Source organism: Rhinoraja longicauda, chromosome 19 (assembly GCF_053455715.1).
Source record: "Rhinoraja longicauda isolate Sanriku21f chromosome 19, sRhiLon1.1, whole genome shotgun sequence".
NCBI lineage: Eukaryota > Metazoa > Chordata > Chondrichthyes > Rajiformes > Arhynchobatidae > Rhinoraja > Rhinoraja longicauda.
The window spans coordinates 2,919,840-2,944,145 of record NC_135971.1 but is presented as its reverse complement, the minus strand read 5'-3'; the positions used below and the strand labels follow the sequence as shown (position 1 = coordinate 2,944,145).

Genomic DNA, 24,306 nt, shown 5'->3' with positions numbered 1-24,306 from the left:
AGTGCTGGAGTAACTCAGCGGGTCAGGCAGCATCTGTGGAGAACATGGATAGGTGACGTTTAGACAATAGACAATAGCAGGAGGAGGCCATTCGGCCCTTCGAGCCAGCACCGCCATTCAATGTGATCATGGCTGATCATTCTCAATCAGTACCCCGTTCCTGCCTTCTCCCCATACCCCCTGACTCCGCTATCCTTAAGAGCTCTATCTAGCTCTCTGTTGAATGCATTCGGAGAATTGGCCTCCACTGCCTTGTGAGGCAGAGAATTCCACAGATTCACAACTCTCTGACTGAAAAAGATTTTTCCTCATCTCCGTTCTAAATGGCCTACCCCTTATTCTTAAACTGTGTGGCCCCTTGTTCTGGACTTCCCCAACATCGGGAACAATCTTCCCGCATCTAGCCTGTCCAACCCCTTAAGAATTTTGTAAGTTTCTATAAGATCCCCCCTCAATCTTCTAAATTCTAGCGAGTACAAGCCGAGTCTATCCAGTCTTTCTTCATATGAAAGTCCCGCCATCCCAGGGATCAATCTGGTGAACCTTCTCTGTACTCCCTCTATGGCAAGAATGTCTTTCCTCAGATTAGGAGACCAAAACTGTACGAAGTTTTATTTTTAATTGTGTGTGGTGTTCCGTGTTTTTACCATGTGCGAGCAGTTCGGTGTACGTGACATACTTGGCCAACAAATGTATTCTGAGGTCTGACTGACTCCTGATGTTTCCCATGTATCCTCCCTCCACAGGTTGGCTGATGAGCTAAGGGGCTGGGTCCACCGGCATCAGATCGACAGGACCAAGTCCAACGAGAAACCAAAGCGCCAGAAGAAATTTAAACAGGGCATGGTAGGTCGCAGTTTGCCAGCGTTTATCCCCAAGCTGCAAGAGATTATGGCCAGTCTGTGTAAAGGAGGGGCTCGACCCAAAACATCACCCATTCCTTCCCTCCAGAGATGCTGCCTGTCCCGCTGAGTTACTCCAGCACTCTGTGAAACGTCACCTATCCATGTTCTCCACAGATGCTGCCTGACCCGCTGAGTTACTCCAGCACTCTGTGAAACGTCACCTATCCATGTTCTCCACAGATGCTGCCCGACCCGCTGAGTTACTCCAGCATTTTGTGTCTGCCTTCTTTCATCTTTAGAGATTGGCACTTGGATTCAATGTCTCTGCTTAAAGAACAACTGAAGTCCCTTCATTAAAATAATGATAGAGAGCCGTGGAGAATGTGTCGGACAGAACTGCGGATGCTGGTTTAAACTGAAGATAGACATAGAATGCTGGAGTAACTCAGCAGAACAGGCAGCATCTCAGGAGAGAAGGAATGAGTGATGTTTCATGTCTGAACAAGGGTTTCAACCCAAAACATCACCCATTCCTTCTCTCCAGAGATGATAAACAATAGACAATAGGTGCAGGAGGAGGCCATTCGGCCCTTCAATAGACAATAGACAATAGACAATAGGTGCAGGAGTAGGCCATTCAGCCCTTCGAGCCTGTACGCACCGCCATTCAATGCGATCATGGCTGATCACTCTCAATCAGTACCCCGTTCCTGCCTTCTCCCCATACCCCCTCACTCCGCTATCCTTAAGAGCTCTATCCAGCTCTCTCTTGAAAGCATCCAACGAACTGGCCTCCACTGCCTTCTGAGGCAGAGAATTCCACACCTTCACCACTCTCTGACTGAAAAAGTTCTTCCTCATCTCCGTTCTAAATGGCCTACCCCTTATTCTTAAACTGGCCCCTTGTTCTGGACTCCCCCAACATTGGGAACATGTTTCCTGCCTCTAATGTGTCCAATCCCCTAATTATCTTATATGTTTCAATAAGATCCCCCCTCATCCTTCTAAATTCCAGTGTATACAAGCCTAATTGCTCCAGCCTTTCAACATACGACAGTCCCGCCATTCCGGGAATTAACCTAGTGAACCTATGCTGCACGCCCTCAATAGCAAGAATATCCTTCCTCAAATTTGGAGACCAAAACTGCACACAGTACTCCAGGTGTGGTCTCACCAGGGCCCGGTACAACTGTAGAAGGACCTCTTTGCTCCTATACTCAACTCCTCTTGTTATGAAGGCCAACATTCCATTGGCTTTCTTCACTGCCTGCTGTACCTGCATGCTTCCTTTCAGTGACTGATGCACTAGGACACCCAGATCTCGTTGAACATCCCCTCTTCCTAACTTGACACCATTCAGATAATAATCTGCCTTTCTATTCTTACTTCCAAATTGAATAACCTCACACTTATCTACATTAAACTGCATCTGCCATGTATCCGCCCACTCACACAACCTGTCCAAGTCACCCTGCAGCCTTATTGCATCTTCCACACAATTCACACTACCCCCCAGCTTAGTATCATCTGCAAATTTGTTAATGGTACTTTTAATCCCTTTATCTAAGTCATTAATGTATATCGTAAATATCTGGGGTCCCAGCACCGAACCTTGCGGTACCCCACTGGTCACTGCCTGCCATTCCGAAAGGGACCCATTTATCCCCACTCTTTGCTTTCTGTCTGTCAACCAATTTTCTATCCATGTCAGTACCCTACCCCCAATACCATGTGCTCTAATTTTGCCCACTAATCTCCTATGTGGGACCTTGTCGAAGGCTTTCTGAAAGTCGAGGTACACCACATCCACTGACTCTCCCCTGTCAATTTTCCTAGTTACATCCTCAAAAAATTCCAGTAGATTTGTCAAGCATGATTTCCCCTTCGTAAATCCATGCTGACTCGGAATGATCCTGTTACTGCTATCAAAATGCTCAGCAATTTCGTCTTTTATAATTGACTCCAGCATCTTCCCCACCACTGATGTCAGACTTCGAGCCAGCACCGCCATTCAATGTGATCATGGCTGATCATTCTCAATCAGTACCCCGTTCCTGCCTTCTCCCCATACCCCCTGACTCCGCTATCCTTAAGAGCTCTATCGAGCTCTCTCTTGAATGCATTCAGAGAATTGGCCTCCACTGCCTTCTGAGGCAGAGAATTCCACAGATTCACAACTCTCTGACTGAAAAAGTTTTTCCTCATCTCCGTTCTAAATGGCCTACCCCCTTATTCTTAAACTGTGTGGCCCCTTGTTCTGGACTCCCCCAACATTGGGAACATGCTTCCTGCCTCTAACGTGTCCAACCCGTTAATAATCTTATACGTTTCGATAAGACCCCCTCTCATCCTTCTAAATTCCAGTGTATACAAGCCGAGTCGCTCCAGTCTTTCGACATACGACAGTCCCGCCATTCCGGGAATTAACCTAGTAAACCTACGCTGCACGCCCTCAATAGCAAGAATATCCTTCCTCAAATTTGGAGACCAAAACTGCACACAGTACTCCAGGTGCGGTCTCACTAGGGCCCTGTACAACTGCACACAGTACTCCAGGTGCGGTCTCACTAGGGCCCTGTACAACTGCACACAGTACTCCAGGTGCGGTCTCACTAGGGCCCTGTACAACTGCAGAAGGACCTCCAGGTGCCAGGTCAGCCTGCATCCTCACAGTTCACACTGCCACCCAGCTTTGTGTCATCTACTGAGATGCTACCTGTCCCGCTGAGTTACTCCAGCATTTTGTGTCTACCTTTGGTTTAAACCAGCATCTGCACGCTTTGATACAGTTGTTCACCAGAACTCTGAAAGTGATTGTCCTCCCCGGAGAAGAGGGCCGATCTCCATCGAACGTGTCATTTCTTAATCACAGTTGTGTTGTCTTTTACAGCGGGCACAGCAGAGGAAAGTCAACCTGTCTCGCTTTCTCCCGGTTCAGTCCACAGACACCAACACAAGGTGAGCTCAGTGATGCGTCATGTGGAGCAGCAGGTAGAGCTGCTGCCTGACAGACCCGGGTTCCATCCCGACTACGGGCGCCGTCTGTACGGAGTTTGTACGTTCTCCCCGTGACCTGCGTGGGTTTTCTCCGGGTGCTCCGGTTTCCTCCCACACTCCAAAGACGTGCGGGTTTGTAGGTTAATTGGCTGGGTAAATGTAAACGTTGTCCCTAGTGTGTGTAGGATAGTGTTAGTGTGTGCGGGGATCGCTGGTCGGCGTGGTCCCGGTGGGCCGAAGGGCCAGTTTCCGCGCTGTATCACAAACTAAACCAAACTAAACTGAACCAAAAGGAGCTTTAGCAAATAAAGTACACATTTGGGTCCAAGCCTCTCCTGTAGGCCCGGCAACCCCCGTGGGGTCCAAGCCTCTCCTGCAGGCCCGGAAACCCCCGTGGGGTCCAAGCCTCTCCTGTAGGCCCGGCAACCTCCATAGGTGCAAGCCTCTCCTGCAGGCCCGGCAACCCCCATGGGGTGCAAGCCTCTCCTGCAGGCCCGGTAACCCCCCCGTGGGGTGCAAGCCTCTCCTGTAGGCCCGGCAACCTCCGTAGGTACAAGCCTCTCCTACAGGCCCGGCAACCCCCGTTGGTGGAAGCCTCTCCTGTAGGCCCGGCAACCCCCGTGGGTGCAAGCCTCTCCTGTAGGCCCGGCAACCCCTGTGGTGTCCAAGCCTCTTCTTTAGGCCCGGCAAACCCTGTGGGGTGCAAGCCTCTCCTGTAGGCCCGGCAACCCCCGTGGGTGCAAGTCTCTCCTGTAGGCCCGGTAACCTCTGTGGGTGCAAGCCTCTCCTGTAGGCCCGGCATCTTCCGTTGGGTCCAAGCCTCTCCTGTAGGCCCGGCATCTTCCGTGGGTCCAAGCCTCTCCTGCAGGCCCAGCAACACTAGTGGGGTCCAAGCCTCTCCTGTAGGCCCGGTAACCTCTGTGGGTGCAAGGCTCTCCTGCAGGCCCGGCAACCCCCGTGGGGTGTAAGCCTCTCCTGCAGGCCCGGCAACCCCCGTGGGGTCCAAGCCTCTCCTGTAGGCCCGGCAACCCTCCCCCCAACTGAAGACCCATGGACCCATTGCCTGCCGGGAGTCTCCCGGGGGGCGTGGACGGAAAGGGGAGAGGGAGCCACTCACCCCGGCCCCGGGCGGCCATTGTGGCCTCCAGAACTATCCGTGGACCCGTTGGGTGCAGACCTCTCCTGCAGCGGGATCTCGAGGGCAACAGCCGTTGCTTTGAGCGGGTAGAAGCCCCGGCGGACTACCAGCGAACTTTGAGCGCACGCGGCAGCCATCTTACGTACGTGTTAGATCAACGGGCCCCAACTGCGCAGGCGTGGACACGTTGGGTTCCCATTGTGACCTCCTCCCTCCTCCCACCCTCCTTTCCACACCCCCCCACACCATCTACCTCAACCCCCCCCTTATCCCCACTTTGGTGGTAAGAACAGGAAGGCAGAGTATTATCTGAATGGTGTCAGGTTAGGAAAAGGGGACGTACAACGTGATCTGGGTGTCCTAGTGCATCAGTCACTGAAAGGAAGCATGCAGGTACAGCAGGCAGTGAAGAAAGCCAATGGAATGTTGGCCTTCATAACAAGAGGAGTTGAGTATAGGAGCAAAGAGGTCCTTCTGCAGTTGTACAGGGCCCTAGTGAGACCGCACCTGGAGTACTGTGTGCAGTTTTGGTCTCCAAATTTGAGGAAGGTTATTCTTGCTATTGAGGGCGTGCAGCGAAGGTTTACTAGGTTAATTCCCGGAATGGCGGGACTGTCGTATGTTAAAAGACTGGAGCGACTCGGCATGTATACACTGGAATTTGGAAAGATGAGAGGGGATCTTATTGAAACGTACAAGATTATTAACGGGTTGGACACGCTAGAGGCAGGAAACATGTTCCCAGTGTTGGGGGAGTCCAGAACCAGGGGCCACACACAGTTTAAGAATAAGGGGTCGGCCATTTAGAACGGAGATGAGCAAAAACCTTTTCAGTCAGAGAGTTGTGAATCTGTGGAATTCTCTGCCTCAGAAGGCAGCGGAGGCCAATTCTCTGAATGCATTCAAGAGAGAGCTGGATAGAGCTCTTAAGGATAGCGGAGTCAGGGGGTATGGGGAGAAGGCAGGAACGGGGTACTGATTGAGAATGATCAGCCACGATCACATTGAATGGCGGTGCGTACAGGCTCGAAGGGTCGAATGGCCTCCTCCTGCACCTATTGTCTATCCTCCCCCTCCCTCCTTCCCTCCCTCCCTCCCTCCGCTACCCTTATCCCCTCCCTCCCTCCCGCGGAGATAGATTTAAACTTTAAAATGCGAATAACTGATTTCGATGAAACTTCTTCCATTAGCTCCGTTCTAAATGGCCTACCCCTTATTCTTAAACTGCGTGGCCCCTGGTTCTGGACTCCCCCAACATTGGGAACATGTTTCCTGCCTCTAACGTGTCCAACCCCTTAATAATCTTATACGTTTCGATAAGATCCCCTCTCATCCTTCAAAGGGACGACTGTGGGCCTTAAATTGTCGCGCTATCGTGCAGCGTTTTGGTTGTAGCTCAGGAACAAACACACAGACTAACAAACAAAGGGGAGTTTTAACGTAGATAGATTGTGAAGCCGCAGCAACTCCAGGTTCAAGGTGCTGGTTTTCCCCACGGTTTGTCCTGCTACCACTTTACCTGTGAGCCCTGTTGCAATGCCTGACTGTCTCCTTGTTGTGCTTGGACAGGTTAATCTCCAGCCAGCTTCAGGTGTACCAGAGCCCAGAGCAGAGTTACGCAGACTTCATGGACGCATTCGACAGGCGGGAGGACACCTTCTATGTGGTTTCGTTCCGAAGGGTAACTATCGCCAGTGGAGCTGCTTCAGTCTGTGGGGGGGGTTGGGGGGGTCAGGTTGCCCATTCGCACCACAACGTTCAGCTTCACTTATCGCCCACCTGTGCCGGGCCAGGTACAGTGAAAAGCTTTGTCTGCACGCTACCCCAGCAGATCTGATATACCATTGCATGTCAAAAACCTCGCCGTGATATTTGACTCTGCATTAAAGTTTGACAAGCAATTCAACGCTGTGGTAACAGCCAGCTTCTTCCAACTTCGTACCAGAGCTAAAATCAAACCTTTCCTCCAATTCGACGACACTGAAAAAATCGTTCACGCTTTCATTTCCTCCCGCCTAGACTACTGCAACTCCCTATACACTGGGATCAGCCAATCATCCCTGTCCCGCCTGCAACTGGTCCAAAACGCCGCAGCGAGACTCCTGACGGGTACCCGTAAAAGGGACCACATCACCCCGATTCTGGCCTCTCTCCACTGGCTCCCTGTACGGTACAGAATCAACTTCAAGCTCCTCCTATTCACGTATAAATCCCTAAATGAACATTCCCCCCCCCCCCCACATCAAAAATCTTCTAACCCACCTCTCTATCTCCAGGTCCCTCAGGTCGGCCGACTTGGGGCTACTCACTATCCCGCGGTCTAGGCTTAAGCTCAGGGGTGACCACGCTTTTGCGGTTGCAGCTCCTAGACTGTGGAACAGCATCCCTCTCCCCATCAGAACTGCCCCCTCCATCCACTCCTTTAAGTCCAGGCTCAAAACCTATTTCTACTCCCTAGCGTTTGAGGCTCATTGAGGAGGCGCTGTGAACTGTTTATGTATGTGTTGTTATGTCTGTGTGCTACTGTATGTTTCATTTTTTCCTTAGTACCTAAACAGATGTACAGCACTTTGGTCAACGTGGGTTGTTTTTAAATGTGCTATACAAATAAAATTGACTTGACTTGACTTGACCATAATTGGCCAATTAGGAAAAGGGGAGATGCAACGAGACTTGGGTGTCGTGGTGCACCAGTCATTGAAAGTAGGCATGCAGGTGCAGCAGGCAGTGAAGAAAGCCAATGGTATGTTGGCATTCATGGCGAGGGGATTTGAGTATAGGAGCAGGGAGGTTCTGCTGCAGTTGTACAGGGCATTGGTGAGACCGCACCTGGAGTATTGTGTACCGTTTTGGTCTCCTAATCTGAGGAAAGACATTCTTGCCATAGAGGGAGTACAGAGAAGGTTCACCAGATTGATCCCTGGGATGGCAGGACTTTCATATGAAGAAAGACTGGATAGACTCGGCTTGTACTCGCTGGAATTTAGAAGACTGAGGGGGGATCTTATTGAAACATATAAAATTCTTAAGGGGTCGGACAGGCTAGATGCGGGAAGATTGTTCCCGATGTTGGGGGAGTCCAGAACAAGGGGTCACACAGTTTAAGGATAAGGGGGAAGTCTTTTAGGACCGTTTTTTTTCACACAGAGAGTGGTGAATCTGTGGAATTCTCTGCCACAGAAGGTAGTTGAGGCCAGTTCATTGGCTATATTTAAGAGGGAGTTAGATGTGGCCCTTGTGGCTAAAGGGATCAGGGGGTATGGAGAGAAGGCAGGTACGGGATACTGAGTTGGATGATCAGCCATGATCATATTGAATGGCGGTGCGTACAGGCTCGAAGGGCCGAATGGCCTACTCCTGCACCTATTTTCTATGTTTCTATGGTACAGCACGGCCATAGAGTTGCTGCCTCACAGCACCAGGGACCCGGGGTCCATCCTGACTACGGGCGCTGTCTGTACGGAGTTTGTACGGAACTTCCGTTTTCTCCGTGTGCTCCGGTTTCTTCCCGCACTCCAAAGGCGTGCGGGCTTGTAGCTGACTTGTAAATTGTCCATCGTGTGTAGCATAGTGCGAGCGTACGGGGTGATCGCTGGTCGGCACAGACCCGATGGGCCGAAGGGCCTGTTTCCATGCTGTGTCTGTAAACTAAACTAAGATGCAATGAGTTCAAACTCAAATACAACAGGCAGAGAGAGCAAAGGGGAGGATACAGAGTGCAGAATATAGTTCTCAGCATTGTCGCGCATCAGTTCCACAGACAATGGATGAAGGGATTAAAAGTGCCATTAGCAAATTTGCAGATGATACAAAGCTGGGTGGTAGTGTGAACTGTGAGGAAGATGCTATGAGGTTGCAGGGTGACTTGGACAGGTTGTGTGAGTGGGCGGATGCACGGCAGATGCAGTTTAATGTGGATAAGTGTGAGGTTATCAAAGTGTGAGGTAAGAATAGGAAGGCAGAGTATTATCTGAATGGTGTCAAGTTAGGAACAGGGGACGTACAACGAGATCTGGGTGTCCTAGTGCATCAGTCGCTGAAAGGAAGCATGCAGGTACAGCAGGCAGTGAAGAAAGCCAATGGCATGTTGGCCTTCATAACAAGAGGAGTTGAGTATAGGAGCAAAGAGGTCCTTCTGCAGTTGTACAGGGCCCTAGTGAGACCGAACCTGGAGTACTGTGTGCAGTTTCGTTCTCCAAATTTGAGGAAGGATATTCTTGCTATTGAGGGCGTGCAGCGTAGGTTTACTAGGTTAGTTCCCGGAATGGCGGGACTGTCATATGTTGAAAGACTGGAGCGGCTAGGCTTGTATACACTGGAATTTAGAAGGATGAGAGGAGATCTTATCGAAACGTATAAGATTATTAAGAGGTTGGACACGTTACAGGCAGGAAACATGTTCCCAATGTTGGGGGAGTCCAGAACAAGGGGTCACACAGCTTAAGAATAAGGGGTAGGCCATTTAGAACGGAGATGAGGAAAAACCTTTTCAGTCAGACAGTTGTGAATCTGTGGAATTCTCTGCCTCAGAAGGCAGTGGAGGCCAATTCTCTGAATGCATTCAAGAGAGAGCTAGATAGAGCTCTTAAGGATAGCGGAGTCAGGGGGTATGGGGAGAAGGCAGGAACGGGGTACTGATTGAGAATGATCAGCCACGATCACATTGAATGGCGGTGCGTACAGGCTCGAAGGGCCGAATGGCCTCCTCCTGCACCTATTGTTTATTGTGTGTGATGGGCTGGGCTCCATCTACAATGGTGGGGAGTGTGATGTGTGTGGGGGACTGGGCTACATCTACAATTAGTCGTGGTCTTGGGCAGAGCTGTTGGCAAACCTGCCTGACGTTGTGCTTCCTGTGTACTTTGTTCTCTGCAGGACCACCTCTTGTTACCAGCCATTAGCCACAACAAGACCAACAGGCCAAAGATGTCCCTGGTCATGCCAGCCATGCCCGTCAATGGTAAGTGGACGTGCAGGGGTTTAGTTGAGTTTTGGAGATAAGGTACGGAAGTATGCCCTTTGGCCCACCAACGTGGATGCATCTGTTACCCAAACAAGGCTGTGACCCAGGTTGCCAACTGTCCCGTATTAGACGAGACATCCCGTAAATTGGGCTAAATTGGTTTGTCCCGTACGGGACTGCCCTTGTCCCATATTAAGCCCTGGGGGCGCTGTAGGCCCGGACGCTGTAGGCCCGGACACTGTAGGCCCCGACACTGTAGGCCCGGACGCTGTAGGCCCGGACGCTGTAGGCCCGGACGCTGTAGGCCCCAACACTGTAGGCCCGGACACTGTAGGCCCTGACCTTATCGGCCCAGACGCTGTAGGCCCGGACGCTGTAGGCCCCGACGCTGTAGGCCCCGACGCTGTAGGCCCCGACACTGTAGGCCCCGACACTCTAGGTTTCCGACATTTTAGTCCAGGTCTGAAGGCTCGGGCGCCACCTAATGGAGGGTGCGTAGCAACCCGCCTCCCGGCCTGGACGGCCGCCATTGGTGGAGCGGGAGCACGTGGCCGCTGGCTGGGCGAGGTGACGTGGGGCGCGGGGCGGTGACGTCACCTTGTCCCGTATTTGGCAGTGAGATAGTTGGCACCCCGACTGTGATGCATCCCGACAAGATGCTTTCTACGGCACATCTGTAGAGGTTGGTGTGGGTGGGCGATTTCATTCCTAAGAATTCTAAACTTTCGATCATCTGTATTTTGATGTCGGTCCAATGGGCGCGCGTTTGACAATGGACAATAGGTGCAGGAGGAGGCCATTCGGCCCTTCGAGCCTGTGCGCACCGCCATTCAATATGATCATGGCTGATCATTCTCAATCAGTACCCCGTTCCTGCCTTCTCCCCATACCCCCTGACTCCGCTATCCTTAAGAGCTCTATCTAACTCTCTCTTGAATGCATTCAGAGAATTGGCCTCCACTCCCTTCTGAGGCAGAGAATTCCACAGATTCACAACTCTCTGACTAAAAAAGTTTTTCCTCATCTCCGTTCTAAATGGCCGACCCCTTATTCTTAAACTGTGTGGCCCCTTGTTCTGGACTCCCCCAACATTGGGAACATGTTTCCTGCCTCTAACATGTCCAAACCCTTAATAATCTTATACGTTTCGATAAGATCCCCTCTCATCCTTCTAAATTCCAGTGTATACAAGCCTAGTCGCTCCAGTCTTTCAACATATGACAGTCCCGCCATTCCGGGAATTAACCTAGTAAGCCTACGCTGCATGCCCTCAATAGCAAGAATATCCTTCCTCAAATTTGGAGACCAAAACTGCACACAGTTCTCCAGGTGTGGTCTCACCAGGGCCCTGTACAACTGCAGAAGGACCTCTTTGCTCCTATACTCAACTCCTCTTGTTATGAAGGCCAACATTCCATTGGCTTTCTTCACTGCCTGCTGTACCTGCATGCTTCCTTTCAGTGACTGATGCACTAGGACACCCAGATCACGTTGTACGTCCCCTTTTCCTAACTTGACACCATTCAGATAATACTCTGCCTTCCTGTTCTTACCACCAGTGGATAACCTCACACTTATCCACATTAAACTGCATCTGCCATGCATCCGCCCACTCACACAACCTGTCCAAGTCACCCTGCAGAGGTTCTCCAGAGATGCTGCCTGTCCCGCTGAGTTACTCCAGCACTCTGTGAAACGTCACTTGTCCGTGTTCTCCACAGATGCTGCCTGGGCTGTTTGGTCAGTGGTGGGGCGGGCAGCGTGAGGCAGGGGGGAGTGAGTGAGTGGGGTTGACGTGCTCACGGCTGTGTGTGTTCCCCCCCCACCCACCCCTCCCCCTGCAGAGAGCCTGTACAACAGCACGAGGGGGTACGAGGTAATGATGCAGATCGACTGTGAGGTGATGGACACCAGGATCATCCAGATCAAGAGCTCCTCGGTGCCACCGTCTCTACGTCACCCCCAGGACAACAGGACCAGCTCCTTCCACCCCCACAGCAGTGCCAGCAGACCGCCTGGCCCCCACACCGTCTCCGCACCCGCTGCCCAGGACCCCCTGTACCTCTCGGCCGGAGGTGGGGTGTAGCATCAGGGGTTAGACAACAGACAATAGACAATAGGAGAAGGAGGAGGCCATTCGGCCCTTCGAGCCGGTACGCACCGCCATTCAACGTGATCGCGGCTGACCGTTCTCAATCAGTACCCCGTTCCTGCCCTCTCCCCATACCCCATGACTCCGCTATCCTTAAGAGCTCTATCTAGCTCTCTCTTGAATGCATTCAGAGAATTGGGCTCCACTGCCCTCTGAGGCAGAGAATTCCACAGATTCACAACTGAAAAGGTTTTTCCTCATCTCCGTTCTAAATGGCCGACCCCTTATTCTTAAACTGTGTGGCCCCTGGTTCTGGACTCCCCCGACATTGGGAACATGTTTCCTGCCTCTAACGTGTCCAACCCCTTAATAATCTTATACGTTTCGATAAGATCCCCTCTCATCCTTCCAAATTCCCTCTCTCCCTCTCCCCTCCCCTTCCCAGCCGTCTAGACCAGGAAGCAAGGGCTAGACGGGCATTCCTCCCAGCCGTCTAGACCAGGAAGCAAGGGCTAGACGGGCATTCCTCCCAGCCGTCTAGACCAGGAAGCAAGGGCATGACGGGCATTCCCAGCCGTCTAGACCCGGAAGCAAGGGCACGATGGGCATTCCCAGCTGTCTAGACCAGGAAGCAGAGCACAACGGGCATTCCCAGCTGTCTAGACGGTGAAGCAAGGGCAAGACGGGCATTCCCAGCCGTCTAGACCAGGAATCAAGGGCACTACGGGCATTCCACCCAGCCGTCTAGACCAGGAAGCAAGGGCATGACGGGCATTCCCAGCTGTCTAGACGGTGAAGCAAGGGCAAGAGGGGCATTCCTCCCAGCCGTCTAGACCAGGAAGCAAGGGCTAGACGGGCATTCCCAGCTGTCTAGACCAGGAAGCAGAGCACAACGGGCATTCCCAGCTGTCTAGACCAGGAAGCAAGGGCAAGACGGGCATTCCCAGCTGTCTAGACCAGGAAGCAGAGCACAACGGGCATTCCCAGCTGTCTAGACCAGGAAGCAAGGGCTAGACGGGCATTCCTCCCAGCCGTCTAGACCAGGAAGCAAGGGCATGACGGGCATTCCCAGCTGTCTAGACGGTGAAGCAAGGGCATGACGGGCATTCCCTCCCAGCCGTCTAGACCAGGAAGCAAGGGCACGACGGACATTCCTCCCAGCCGTCTAGACCAGGAAGCAAGGGCATGACGGGCATTCCATCCCAGCCGTCTAGACGCCCGTCGTCTGAAGCCCTGCCCTGCAGACAAACCTCAGTGGGCGCTGAGACACACATTCCAAGGGGCTGGCACCAAATTCAGGCAATGTTCTCACCACTGACTGGACAATTGACTTTCTGCTCTGAGCGGCCCTTAAATATTCTGCTGGGGTGTGCTGGTGGGGTGTGGGGATGTGAACAGTTCCATGGGACTGCACCCTGACCCTAACCCTGACCCTGACCCTAACCCTAACCCGGGTCAGGCAGCATCTGTGGAGAGAAGGAATAGGTGACGTTTCACAGAGTGCTGGAGTAACTCAGCGGGTCAGGCAGCATCTGTGGAGAACATGGATAGGTGACCCTTCGAGACACCTGAAACGTCACCCATTCCTTCTCTCCACAGATGCTGCCTGACCCGCTGAGTTACTCCAGCACTCTGTGAAACGTCACCTATCCATGTTCCCCACAGATGCTGCCTGACCCGCTGAGTTACTCCAGCACTCTGTGAAACGTCACCTATCCATGTTCCCCACAGATGCTGCCTGACCCGCTGCGTTACTCCAGCACTCTGTGTCTATCTGCGTGTTCGGTTCCCTGCTTGTCCGTGGGCCATTTCGCGGGGGCTTGTGTTTTCGCTGGCTGTCTTTGTTTAACGTTGGGCTTCGTCGTTAATTGTGGGCCGAGGGAGCCTCGATGAACCAGCCGTCAGCGATGGGCAGTGGGAATCAAGGAACTGCCCTTCCCTGACAGGGCCCAGTGTAGCCAGCGGGCTGGGCCTTGGACCTGCTGCAGCCTGAAGCATTTGCAGTGGACGTCACGGAAAGGCAGGATCGGCCGACATCCGCTGGGCGGCTGTGGGGATACGAGGAGCATCACTGTGTGTTGGAGCCGGTACCGACACATGCCTACTACCTACGTCACCTGAGCTCGAAGGGCCAAACGGCCTCCTCCTGCACCTATTATCTACGTTTCACCGAAATAGGATAGTCCGCGAGCAAGATGCAAGTGTGGTAGTAGATAACTGGCGTGCGTGCGTGTGTGTATATAAGCTTACAATTGTGATTCCCTCTTTTTTTAAATGTGTAATTTATTATCTATCCACGTTTCTTTGTGTAGAGTGTTGTGGTCAGGTCTGACGAAGGGCCTCGACCAGAAACTTCACCTGTTTCCTTATCTCCGGAGGCGCTGCCTGACCCGCGGAGTGTCTCCGGCGTTTGGTGCCTTTCACGGCTCGCTGTCTTCCAGTTAGCAAAGCAACGGGCCCCTCCAAGCTCACTGCTGCACCTCGGGCTGCTGAGTGAATGGGAGGGCAAGTTAATCGTGCTTCACGGCCTTTTGTGTTGACTTAGTTTCTCACCATCCTTTGGGAACCCAACTGAAAGCATCGGTGATGGTCAATAGACAATACGTGCAGGAGGAGGCCATTTGGCCCTTCAAGCCAGCACCGCCATTCAATAGACAATAGACAATATGTGCAGGAGGAGGCCATTTGGCCCTTCAGGCCAGCACCGCCATTCAATAGACAATAGACAATATGTGCAGGAGGAGGCCATTCGGCCCTTCGAGCCTGTACGCACCACCATTCAATGTGATCATGGCTGATCATTCTCAATCAGTACCCCGTTCCTGCCTTCTCCCCATACCCCCTGACTCCGCTATCCTTAAGAGCTCTATCCAGCTCTCTTGAATGCATTAAGAGAATTGGCCTCCACTGCCCTCTGAGGCAGAGAATTCCACAGATTCACAACTTTCTGACTGAAAAGGTTTTTCCTCATCTCAGTTCCAAATGGCCGACCCCTTATTCTTAAACTGTGTGTGTGGCCTCTGGTTCTGGACTCCCCCAACATTGGGAACATGTTTCCTGCCTCTAACGTGTCCAACCCCTTAATAATCTTATACGTTTCGATAAGATCCCCTCTCATCCTTCTAAATTCCAGTGTATACAAGCCTAGTCGCTCCAGTCTTTCAACATACGACAGTCAGATGGAGGTGCCCTGTCTGAGTACCCAGAGGCCAAGTCCACACACTGGGCCGTTAGTCAAACACAAAGTCTTGCCCTTCCTCCCTCTGGTATTGGGCTTTCACATGTTATAAGTTAGGCCGCTCGGCCCATCGAGTCCAATCCGCCATTCAATCATGGCTGATCTCCCTTCTCCCCTTGACACCCGTTCTAATCAAGAATATGTCTATCTCTGCCTTAGATATATCCACTGACTTGTGGCCTCCACAGCCCTCTGTGGCAACGAGTTCCACAGACTAACCACCCTCTGACTAAAGAACTTCCTCCTCACCTCCTTTCTGAAAGAGCGCCCTTTAATTCTGAGGCTGTGCCCTCTGATCCTAGACTCTCCCACCACTGGGAACATCCTCTCCACATCCACTCTATCTGTGCCTTTCATTATCCTGTAAGTTTCAACAAGGTCCCCCCTCAACCTTCTAACCCCCAGCGAGTACAGGCCCAGTGCCCACAAACCCTCATCATATGCTAACCCACTCGTTCCTGGGATCGTTGTTGTAAACCCCCCTTCCAGACCCTGTCCACAGCCAGAACATCCTCAGATATGGGGCCCAGCCTTGCTCACGATACTGAAGTCTGGACTAGGCTCAATCCAATGATTGTTCTTTCTGAAGATGTGGGTGGGGTACTGAACGATGGTGCAGGTGGCACCAGAGGTCTCCACCCAACCGTGGAGATAATATTGAAGAGGTTTTATTAATGCACTTCAACCAACTTTGCCCTTTCTATACAGGACTTATTTCACCCCCTTTTGATCCTATTTCTGAGAGTTTGCTGTTGAGATTCAGTATTGAGTTTGGAACTGTACTATTGTTGAGGCGTTTCTCATAGAAACATAGACAATAGGTGCAGGAGGAGGCCATTCGGCCCTTCGAGCCTGTACGCATCGCCATTCATTGTGATCACGGCCGATCGTCCACAATCAGTAACCCGTGCCTGCCTTCTCCCCATATCCCGCGATTCCACTAGCCCCCCCTAGAGCTCTATCTAACTCTCTCTTAAATCCATCCAGTGATTTGACCTCCACTGCCCTCTGTGGCAGAGAATTCCACACATTCTCAACTCTCTGGGTGAAAAAGTTCCTTCTCGCCTCAGTTTTAAACGGCCTCCCCTTTATTCTTGGACTGTGTGTGGCCCCTGGTTCTGGACTCACCCCGACATTGGGAACATGTTTCCTGCATCTAGCCTGTCCAGTCCTTTCATGATTTTATACGTCTCTATAAGATCCCCTCTCGTCCTTCTAAACTCCAGTGAATACTGGTGGAATAGGTTGAGGGGGGGGAACAGTGCACAAAGGCACAGTCACGTTGATAACTGGGACTCTAGCTGCCATTCCACACTTCCTTGACATCTTGTAGCCCCCTGGGTGGTGAAGAATGAAAAGCCATGGCCATTGTTGCTTTTAATATGGACAATAGGTGCAGGAGGAGGCTATTCGGCCCTTCGAGCCTGTACGCACCGCCATTCAATGTGATCATGGCTGATCATTCTCAATCAGTACCCCGTTCCTGCCTTCTCCCCATACCCCCTGACTCCGCTATCCTTAAGAGCTCTATCCAGCTCTCTCTTGAATGCATTCAGAGAATTGGCCTCCACTGCCCTCTGAGGCAGAGAATTCCACAGATTCACAACTCTCTGACTGAAAAAGTTTTTCCTCATCTCCGTTCTAAATGGCCTACCCCTTATTCTTAAACTGTGGCCCCTGGTTCTGGACTCCCCCAACATTGGGAACATGTTTCCTGCCTCTAACGTGTCCAACCCCTTAATAATCTTGTACGTTTCGATAAGATCCCCTCTCATCCTTCTAAATTCCAGTGTATACAAGCCTAGTCGCTCCAGTCTTTCAACATACGACAGTCCCGCCATTCCGGGAATTAACCTAGTAAACCTATGTGTGGGCAGGAACTGCAGATGCTGGTTTATACCGAAGAAAGACACAAAGTGCTGGAGTAACTCAGCGGGACAGGCAGCATCTCTGGAGAGAGGGAACGTGTCTGGAAAAAGGGTTGCGACCCAAAAAGTCACCCATCCTTATTCTCCAGAAACGCTGCCTGACCCGCTGAGTTTCTCCAGCACTTTGAGATTAGTTTATTGTCACGTGTTCCCAATGTTGGGGGGAGTCCAGAACCAGGGGCCGCACACAGTTTAAGAATAAGGGGTCGGCCATTTAGAACGGAGATGAGGAAAAACGTTTTCAGTCAGAGAGTTGTGAATCTGTGGAATTCTCTGCCTCAGAGGGCAGTGGAGGCCAATTCTCTGAATGCATTCAAGAGAGAGCTGGATAGAGCTCTTAAGGATAGCGGAGTGAGGGGGTATGGGGAGAAGGCAGGAACGGGGTACTGATTGAGAATGATCAGCCATGATCACATGGAATGGCGGTGCGTACAGGCTCGAAGGTGCAGGAGCAGGCCATTCGGCCCTATTGTCTATTGTGAACCGAGCGAGGTACAGTGAATAGCTTTTGTTGCGTGCTGACAAGTCGGTGGGAAGACCATACATGATCACAATCAGGCTGTCCACAGTGGGCAGATACATGATAAAGAGAAGCAGGTGAATAATGTTTAGTGCTGGATAATGTCCCTTTGTGTCTATCGTTGATATAAACCAGCATCTACAGTTACTCCCTACAGTAGTAAGTTTCCATGGGTGGGCATTTGTGAGCTGCAGGTGGCAAGAACGCTGGTTCATAGAAACATAGACAACAGGTGCAGGAGTAGGCCATTCGGCCCTTCGAGCCTGTACGCACCGCCATTCAACATGATCATGGCTGATCATCCAACTCAGTATCCCGTACCTGCCTTCTCTCCATACCCCCTGATCCCTTTAGCCACAAGGGCCACATCTAACTCCCTCTTAAATATAGCCAACAAACTGGCCTCAACTACCTTCTGCGGCAGAGAATTCCACAGATTCACCACTCTCTGTGTGAAAAAAACGGTCCTAAAAGACTTCCCCCTTATCCTTAAACCGTGTGGCCCCTTGTTCTGGACTTCCCCAACATCAGGAACAATCTTCCCGCATCTAGCCTGTCCAACCCCTTAAGAATTTTGTAAGTTTCTATAAGATCCCCCCTCAATCTTCTAAATCCCAGCGAGTACAAGCCCAGTCTATCGTCTTTCCTCATATGCAAGTCCCGCCATCCCAGGGATCAATCTGGTGAACCTTCTCTGTACTCCCTCTAAGGCAAGAACGTCTTTCCTCAAACTGTGTGACCCCTTGTTCTGGACCCGATACGTCACCCATTCCTTCTCTCCAGAGATTCCGCCCGACCTGCTGAGTTACTCCGGCTTTCTGTGTCTAACTGGATATTGGGAATGGGAAGGGTGGTGGGATTAAGTGTGTGTGTGTGTATGTGTGTGTGTGTGTGTGACAGAGAGTCTGTCTGTCTGAGCCAGCGTCCATATGTTCTGTTGGGGTTTATTTTTATCTGCAGTAATTTTGTTTTTGTTGCCCTGGATTGCAATGCTGTTTTGTAATAAAAATGTGGGAGAAATCAGCTGACTTCTCGATCCTCACCTCGCCTCGCCCCGTCTGAAAGGGAACGTGGTCGGTATCTGTGTTAGGGGGGGTGTGGGGAGGTAGAAGGGGAGGGGGGGGGTGGGGGGAGGTAGAGGGGGGGAGATGGGGAGGGAGGGAGGTAGAGGGGGAGGAGGGAGGGCGGAGAGATGGAGGGGGGGGTGGGGAGGTAGAAGGGGGGGTAGAAGGGCAGAGGTAGAAGGGGGGTGTGGGGAGGTAGTGGGGGGAGGTAGAAGGGGGGGTGGGGGGAGGTAGAAAGGGGGTGTGGGGAGGGAGAGGGGGGGTAGAAGGGGGGGTCGGGGGGGAGAGAACTGCAGGTGTTACGAGACGAGAAGGAAAAAAACTGCAGATGCTGGTTGAAATCGAAGGTAGACACAGAGTGCTGGAGTAACTCAGCGGGTCAGGCAGCATCTGTGGAGAGAAGGAACTGTGGTGGTGGGCCTGATCTCCGACAACGATGAGAAGGCCTACCCTACCCTGGTGTCAGGACAACAGCCTCCTCTTGAATGTCAACAAAACTAAGGAGCCGATTGTGGACTTTAGAAGGGCTCAACATCCAAGGACGCACAGGCCACTGGAGATAAATGGGTCTACTGTGGATAGGGTGAGCAGCTTTAAATACAATAGACAATAGGTGCAGGAGGAGGCCATTCGGCCCTTCGAGCTTGTATGCACCGCCATTCAATGTGATCATGGCTGATCATTCTCAATCAGTACCCCGTTCCTGCCTTCTCCCCATACCCCCTATCCTTAAGAGCTCTATCCAGCTCTCTCTTGAATGTATTCAGAGAATTGGCCTCCACTGCCTTCTGAGGCAGAGAATTCCACAGATTCACAACTCTGACTAAAAAAGTTTTTCCTCATCTCCGTTCTAAATGGCCGACCTCTTATTCTTAAACTGTGTGTGGCCCCTGGTTCTGGACTCCCCCCAACATTGGGAACATGTTTCCTGCCTCTAACGTGTCCAACCCCTTAATAATCTTATACGTTTCGATAAGATCCCCTCTCATCCTTCTAAATTCCAGTGTATACAAGCCTAGTCGCTCCAGTCTTTCAACATATGACAGTCCCGCCATTCCGGGAATTAACCTGGTAAACCTACGCTGCACGCCCTCAATAGCAAGAATATCCTTCCTCGAATTTGGAGACCAAAACTGCACACAGTACTCCAGGTGCGGTCTCACTAGGGCCCTGTACAACTGTAGAAGGACCTCTTTGCTCCTATACTCAACTCCTCTTGTTATGAAGGCCAACATTGCATTGGCTTTCTTCACTGGGAGTCCACATCACAGAGGATCTGACATGGACAACACACATTGCCGCACTGGTGGGTAAGGCAAAGCAGCGCGTTTACCACCTCAGACAGCTGAGGAAACTCAGAGTGTCTCTGAGGATCCTTCATTGCTTCTATTCTGGGGCTGTAGAGAGCATCGTGCCCGGCAACATCACAGTCTGGTTTGGGAACAGCTCAGCCCAGGACAGGATGGCCCTGCAGAGAGTAGTGCGTTCGGCAGAACGCACCATGGGAACTACACTCGTCCCCCTGCAGGACCTATACATCAGGAGGTGCAGATCCAGAGCAAGGAAGATCATGGGGGACCCCTGCCACCCCAGTAACGGACTGTTCCAGCTGCTACGATCAGGCAAACGCCTCCGCTGTCAAAACAGAGAGGATGAGACGGGGTTTCTTCCCACACGCCGTCAGGACTGTCAACTTTTATAACTCCAGAGACTAAATTTTGGTCTACTCTATAGTAACTTTATTAACTTTATTTATATGCCGTGAAAGATGTTCCCAATGTTGGGGGAGTCCAGAACAAGGGGCCGCAGTTTAAGAATAAGGGGTCGGCCATTTAGAACGGAGATGAGGAAGAACTTTTTCAGTCAGAGAGTGGTGAAGGTGTGGAATTCTCTGCTTCAGAAGGCAGTGGAGGCCAGTTCGTTGGATGCTTTCAAGAGAGAGCTGGATAGAGCTCTTAAGGATAGCGGAGTGAGGGGGTATGGGGAGAAGGCAGGAACGGGGTACTGATTGAGAGTGATCAGCCATGATCGCATTGAATGGCGGTGCGTACAGGCTCGAAGGGCTGAATGGCCTCCTCCTGCACCTATTGTCTATTGTCTATTGACTGTAATTCTTTTTTGTGCACAATCCGCAGGCATTGCCACTTTCATTTCACTGCACATCGTGTGTGTGGACGTGACAGATAAACTTGACTTGGGTGACGTTTAGGGTGGAGACCCTGGTTCGGCCTGAAGAAACGTCACCCATTCCTTCTCTCCCGGGGCGCTGCAGGATCCGCAAGGTTCCTCTGGCGTCGGGGAGAGAACGGTGGGGCAGCGGGTGGAGCTGATGCCTCACAGCGCCGGAGGGCCGGGTTCCATCCTGAATATGGGCGATGTCTGTACGGAGTCTGCACGTTCTCCCCGTGACCACGTGGGCTTTCTCCGGGTGCCACACTCCAAAGACGTACATGTGTGTAGGATCATTGGCTTTGGTAAATTGTGAATTGTCCCTAGTGTGTGTAGGATAGTGCGACATTGAAAATAGGTGCAGGAGTCGGCCATTTGGCCCTTCGAGCCTGTACGCACCGCCATTCAATATGATCATGGCTGATCATCCAACTCAGTATCCCGTACCTGCCTTCTCTCCATACCCCCTGATCCCTTTAGCCACAAGGGCCACATCTAACTCCCTCTTAAATGTGACTTTCATATGAGGAAAGACTGGATAGACTGGGCTTGTACTCGCTGGAATTTAGAAGACTGAGGGGGGGATCTTATAGAAACATATAAAATTCTTAGGGGGTTGGAGAGGCTAGATGCGGGAAGATTGTTCCCGATGTTGGGGAAGTACAGAACCAGGGGTCACAGCTTAAGGATAAGGGGGAAGTCTTTTAGGACCGAGATGAGAAATCATTTTTTCACACAGAGAGTGGTGAATCTGTGGAATTCTCTGCCACAGAAGGTAGTTGAGGCCGGTTCATTGGCTATATTTAAGAGGGAGTTAGATGTGGCCCTTGTGGCTAAAGGGATCAGGGGGTATGGAGAGAAGGCAGGTACAGGATACTGAATTGGATGATCAGCCATGATCATTTTGAATGGCGGTGCGTACAGGCTCGAAGGGCCGAATGGCCTACTCCTGCACCTATTTTCTATGTTTCTCTCACTGAGACAGCATGCCCAGGTTTAGGGCAACGTGAGTGCCAGTTACAGTGGTCTACACACATCAGGACATGGTGTGTGGTTCCGAGACTCTGCATCACTGCCCCAGGGTAATGCGGTCTCCAGCTGAACCCAGAGTGATTACAACTGTGCCCTTTGTCGGATTGATTCCGGGCATTCCCAGCTGAGGCTCCTACCCATGTCAACGTGCCCCTTGGCAGCACGCCAACCAAAGCTGCTTCTCTGTTTAAAGCCCCCCTCTCAGTCCTGCCAAGGCATCTGCTTGTCTTCTGAAAATGTTCCTGCTCTTTCAAGAGTGGATTTTTGGATGCAACGTGCGACGCTGTGGGTAACCACAGCTCAGGGCCACTCAGGGACAGTACATCACTCTACCAAGCTGTCGTTGATGACTTAAAGACGCAGACACAGAGTGCTGGAGTAACTCAGCGGGTCAGGCAGCATCTGTGGAGAACATGGATAGGTGACGTTTCACAGAGTGCTGGAGTAACTCAGCGGGTCAGGCAGCATCTGTGGAGAACATGGATAGGTGACGTTTCGGGTTCCTAAGGGATAAGAGCAGAATTAGGCAATTCAGTCCATCAAGGCTACTCCACCATTCAATCATGGCCGATCTATCCCTGTTAACCCCTAGTTCTCCAGTCAGAGAGTTGTGAATCTGTGGAATTCTCTGCCTCAGAAGGCAGTGGAGGCCAATTCTCCGAATACATTCAAGAGAGAGCTAGATAGAGCTCTTAAGGATAACGGAGTCAGGGGGTATGGGGAGAAGGCAGGAACGGGGTACTGATTGAGAATGATCAGCCATGATCACATTGAATGGCGGTGCTGTCTCAAAGGGCCGAATGGCCTCCTCCTGCAACAATTTTCTATCTCGTTTCATACACTCATCACTTTTTTTGTGTGGAAAAAGTCGCCCCTCGGGTTCCTATTAAATCTTTACCCCCTCATCTTAAACCTATGCCCTCTAGTTCTCGATTCCCCTACTCCGGGCAAGAGACTCTGTGCATCCACCCGATCTATTCCACTCATGAATTTATACACTAATTACTCCAGCATTTTGTGTCTATGTTTGGCGTACACCAACATAGAAACATAGAAACATAGAAAATAGGTGCAGGAGTAGGCCATTCGGCCCTTCGAGCCTGTACGCACCGCCATTCAATATGATCATGGCTGATCATCCAACTCAGTATCCCGTACCTGCCTTCTCTCCATACCCCCTGTTCCCTTTAGCCACAAGGGCCACATCTAACTCCCTCTTAAATATAGCCAATGAACTGGCCTCAACTACCTTCTGTGACAGAGAATTCCACAGATTCACCACTCTCTGTGTGAAAAAAAACTTTCTCATCTCGGTCCTAAAAGACTTCCCCCTTATCCTTAAACTGTGACCCCTTGTTCTGGACTTCCCCAACATCGGGAACAATCTTCCCGCATCTAGCCTCTCCAACCCCTTAAGAATTTTATATGTTTCTATAAGATCCCCCCTCAGTCATCTAAATTCCAGCGAGTACAAGCCGAGTCTATCCAGTCTTTCTTCATATGAAAGTCCTGCCATCCCAGGGATCAATCTGGTGAACCTTCTCTGTACTCCCTCTATGGCAAGAACGTCTTTCCTCTGATTAGTGTACATGGATAGGACAGGTTTGGAGGGATATGGGCCAAACGCGGGCAGGTGGGACTAGTGTAGATGGGACATGTTGGCCGGTGTGGGCGAGTTGGGCCGAAGGGCCTGTTTCCACACTGTATCACTCTGTGACTGTACGAATCTAAACTAGAGGTAAAGGCTTGGTATTCGGAGGACCTAACATGGTCCAATAACACCGCTGCGCTGGTCAAGAAGGCACAGTAACGACTGTTCTACCTGAGAACACTGAAGAAGTCTGGTCTCCCCCAACAGCTGCTGACGACCTTCTACCGCTGCACCATAACCGAGCATCCTAACGCACGGCATCCCTGTGTGGTACCTCAGCTGCACGGAGGCAGAGAGGAAAGCTCTACAGCGGGTAGTCCATAGAGCTGAGAGGGCCATCGGAACACAGCTACCAGACTTGGAGGGCATCGACATCGACAACACACGATGCCTCAGAAAAGCCACCAGCATCCACAAAGACTCCTCACACCCCTGCAACAGTCTGTTGGGGACCTCCACCATCGGGCAGACGATACAAGGCCTTCTACGCCCGCACCTCCAGACTCAGGAACAGCTTCATCCCCAGGGCCATAGCTGCTATGAACCGGTCCTGCTGAGCCGGATGGTCACAACGCATAGATCTACCTGCACTTTATTCTGTCTAAAACTGTTACAATTGTTTTGTTGGCTTGCTGTTGTTTAAATTAATTAAATTATTGCATCGTATGG

The 24,306-nt window shown here is 51.5% G+C and overlaps 2 protein-coding genes across 2 annotated transcripts in view; both read left to right on the top strand.

The window, feature by feature from the left end:
* Positions 1–13,581, top strand: part of atf6b (activating transcription factor 6 beta) — a 45,087-nt gene extending 31,506 nt beyond the window's left edge. The window contains exons 9-13 of the mRNA XM_078415622.1: positions 747–846; positions 3,736–3,803; positions 6,550–6,661; positions 9,856–9,940; positions 11,788–13,581. Of these exons, the coding sequence (XP_078271748.1) occupies positions 747–846; positions 3,736–3,803; positions 6,550–6,661; positions 9,856–9,940; positions 11,788–12,029 (607 nt within the window). The 3' untranslated portion in view covers positions 12,030–13,581. The remainder of the gene's footprint in view (positions 1–746; positions 847–3,735; positions 3,804–6,549; positions 6,662–9,855; positions 9,941–11,787) is intronic.
* Positions 1–24,306, top strand: part of LOC144603008 (zinc-binding protein A33-like) — an 852,507-nt gene that overhangs the window by 642,603 nt on the left and 185,598 nt on the right.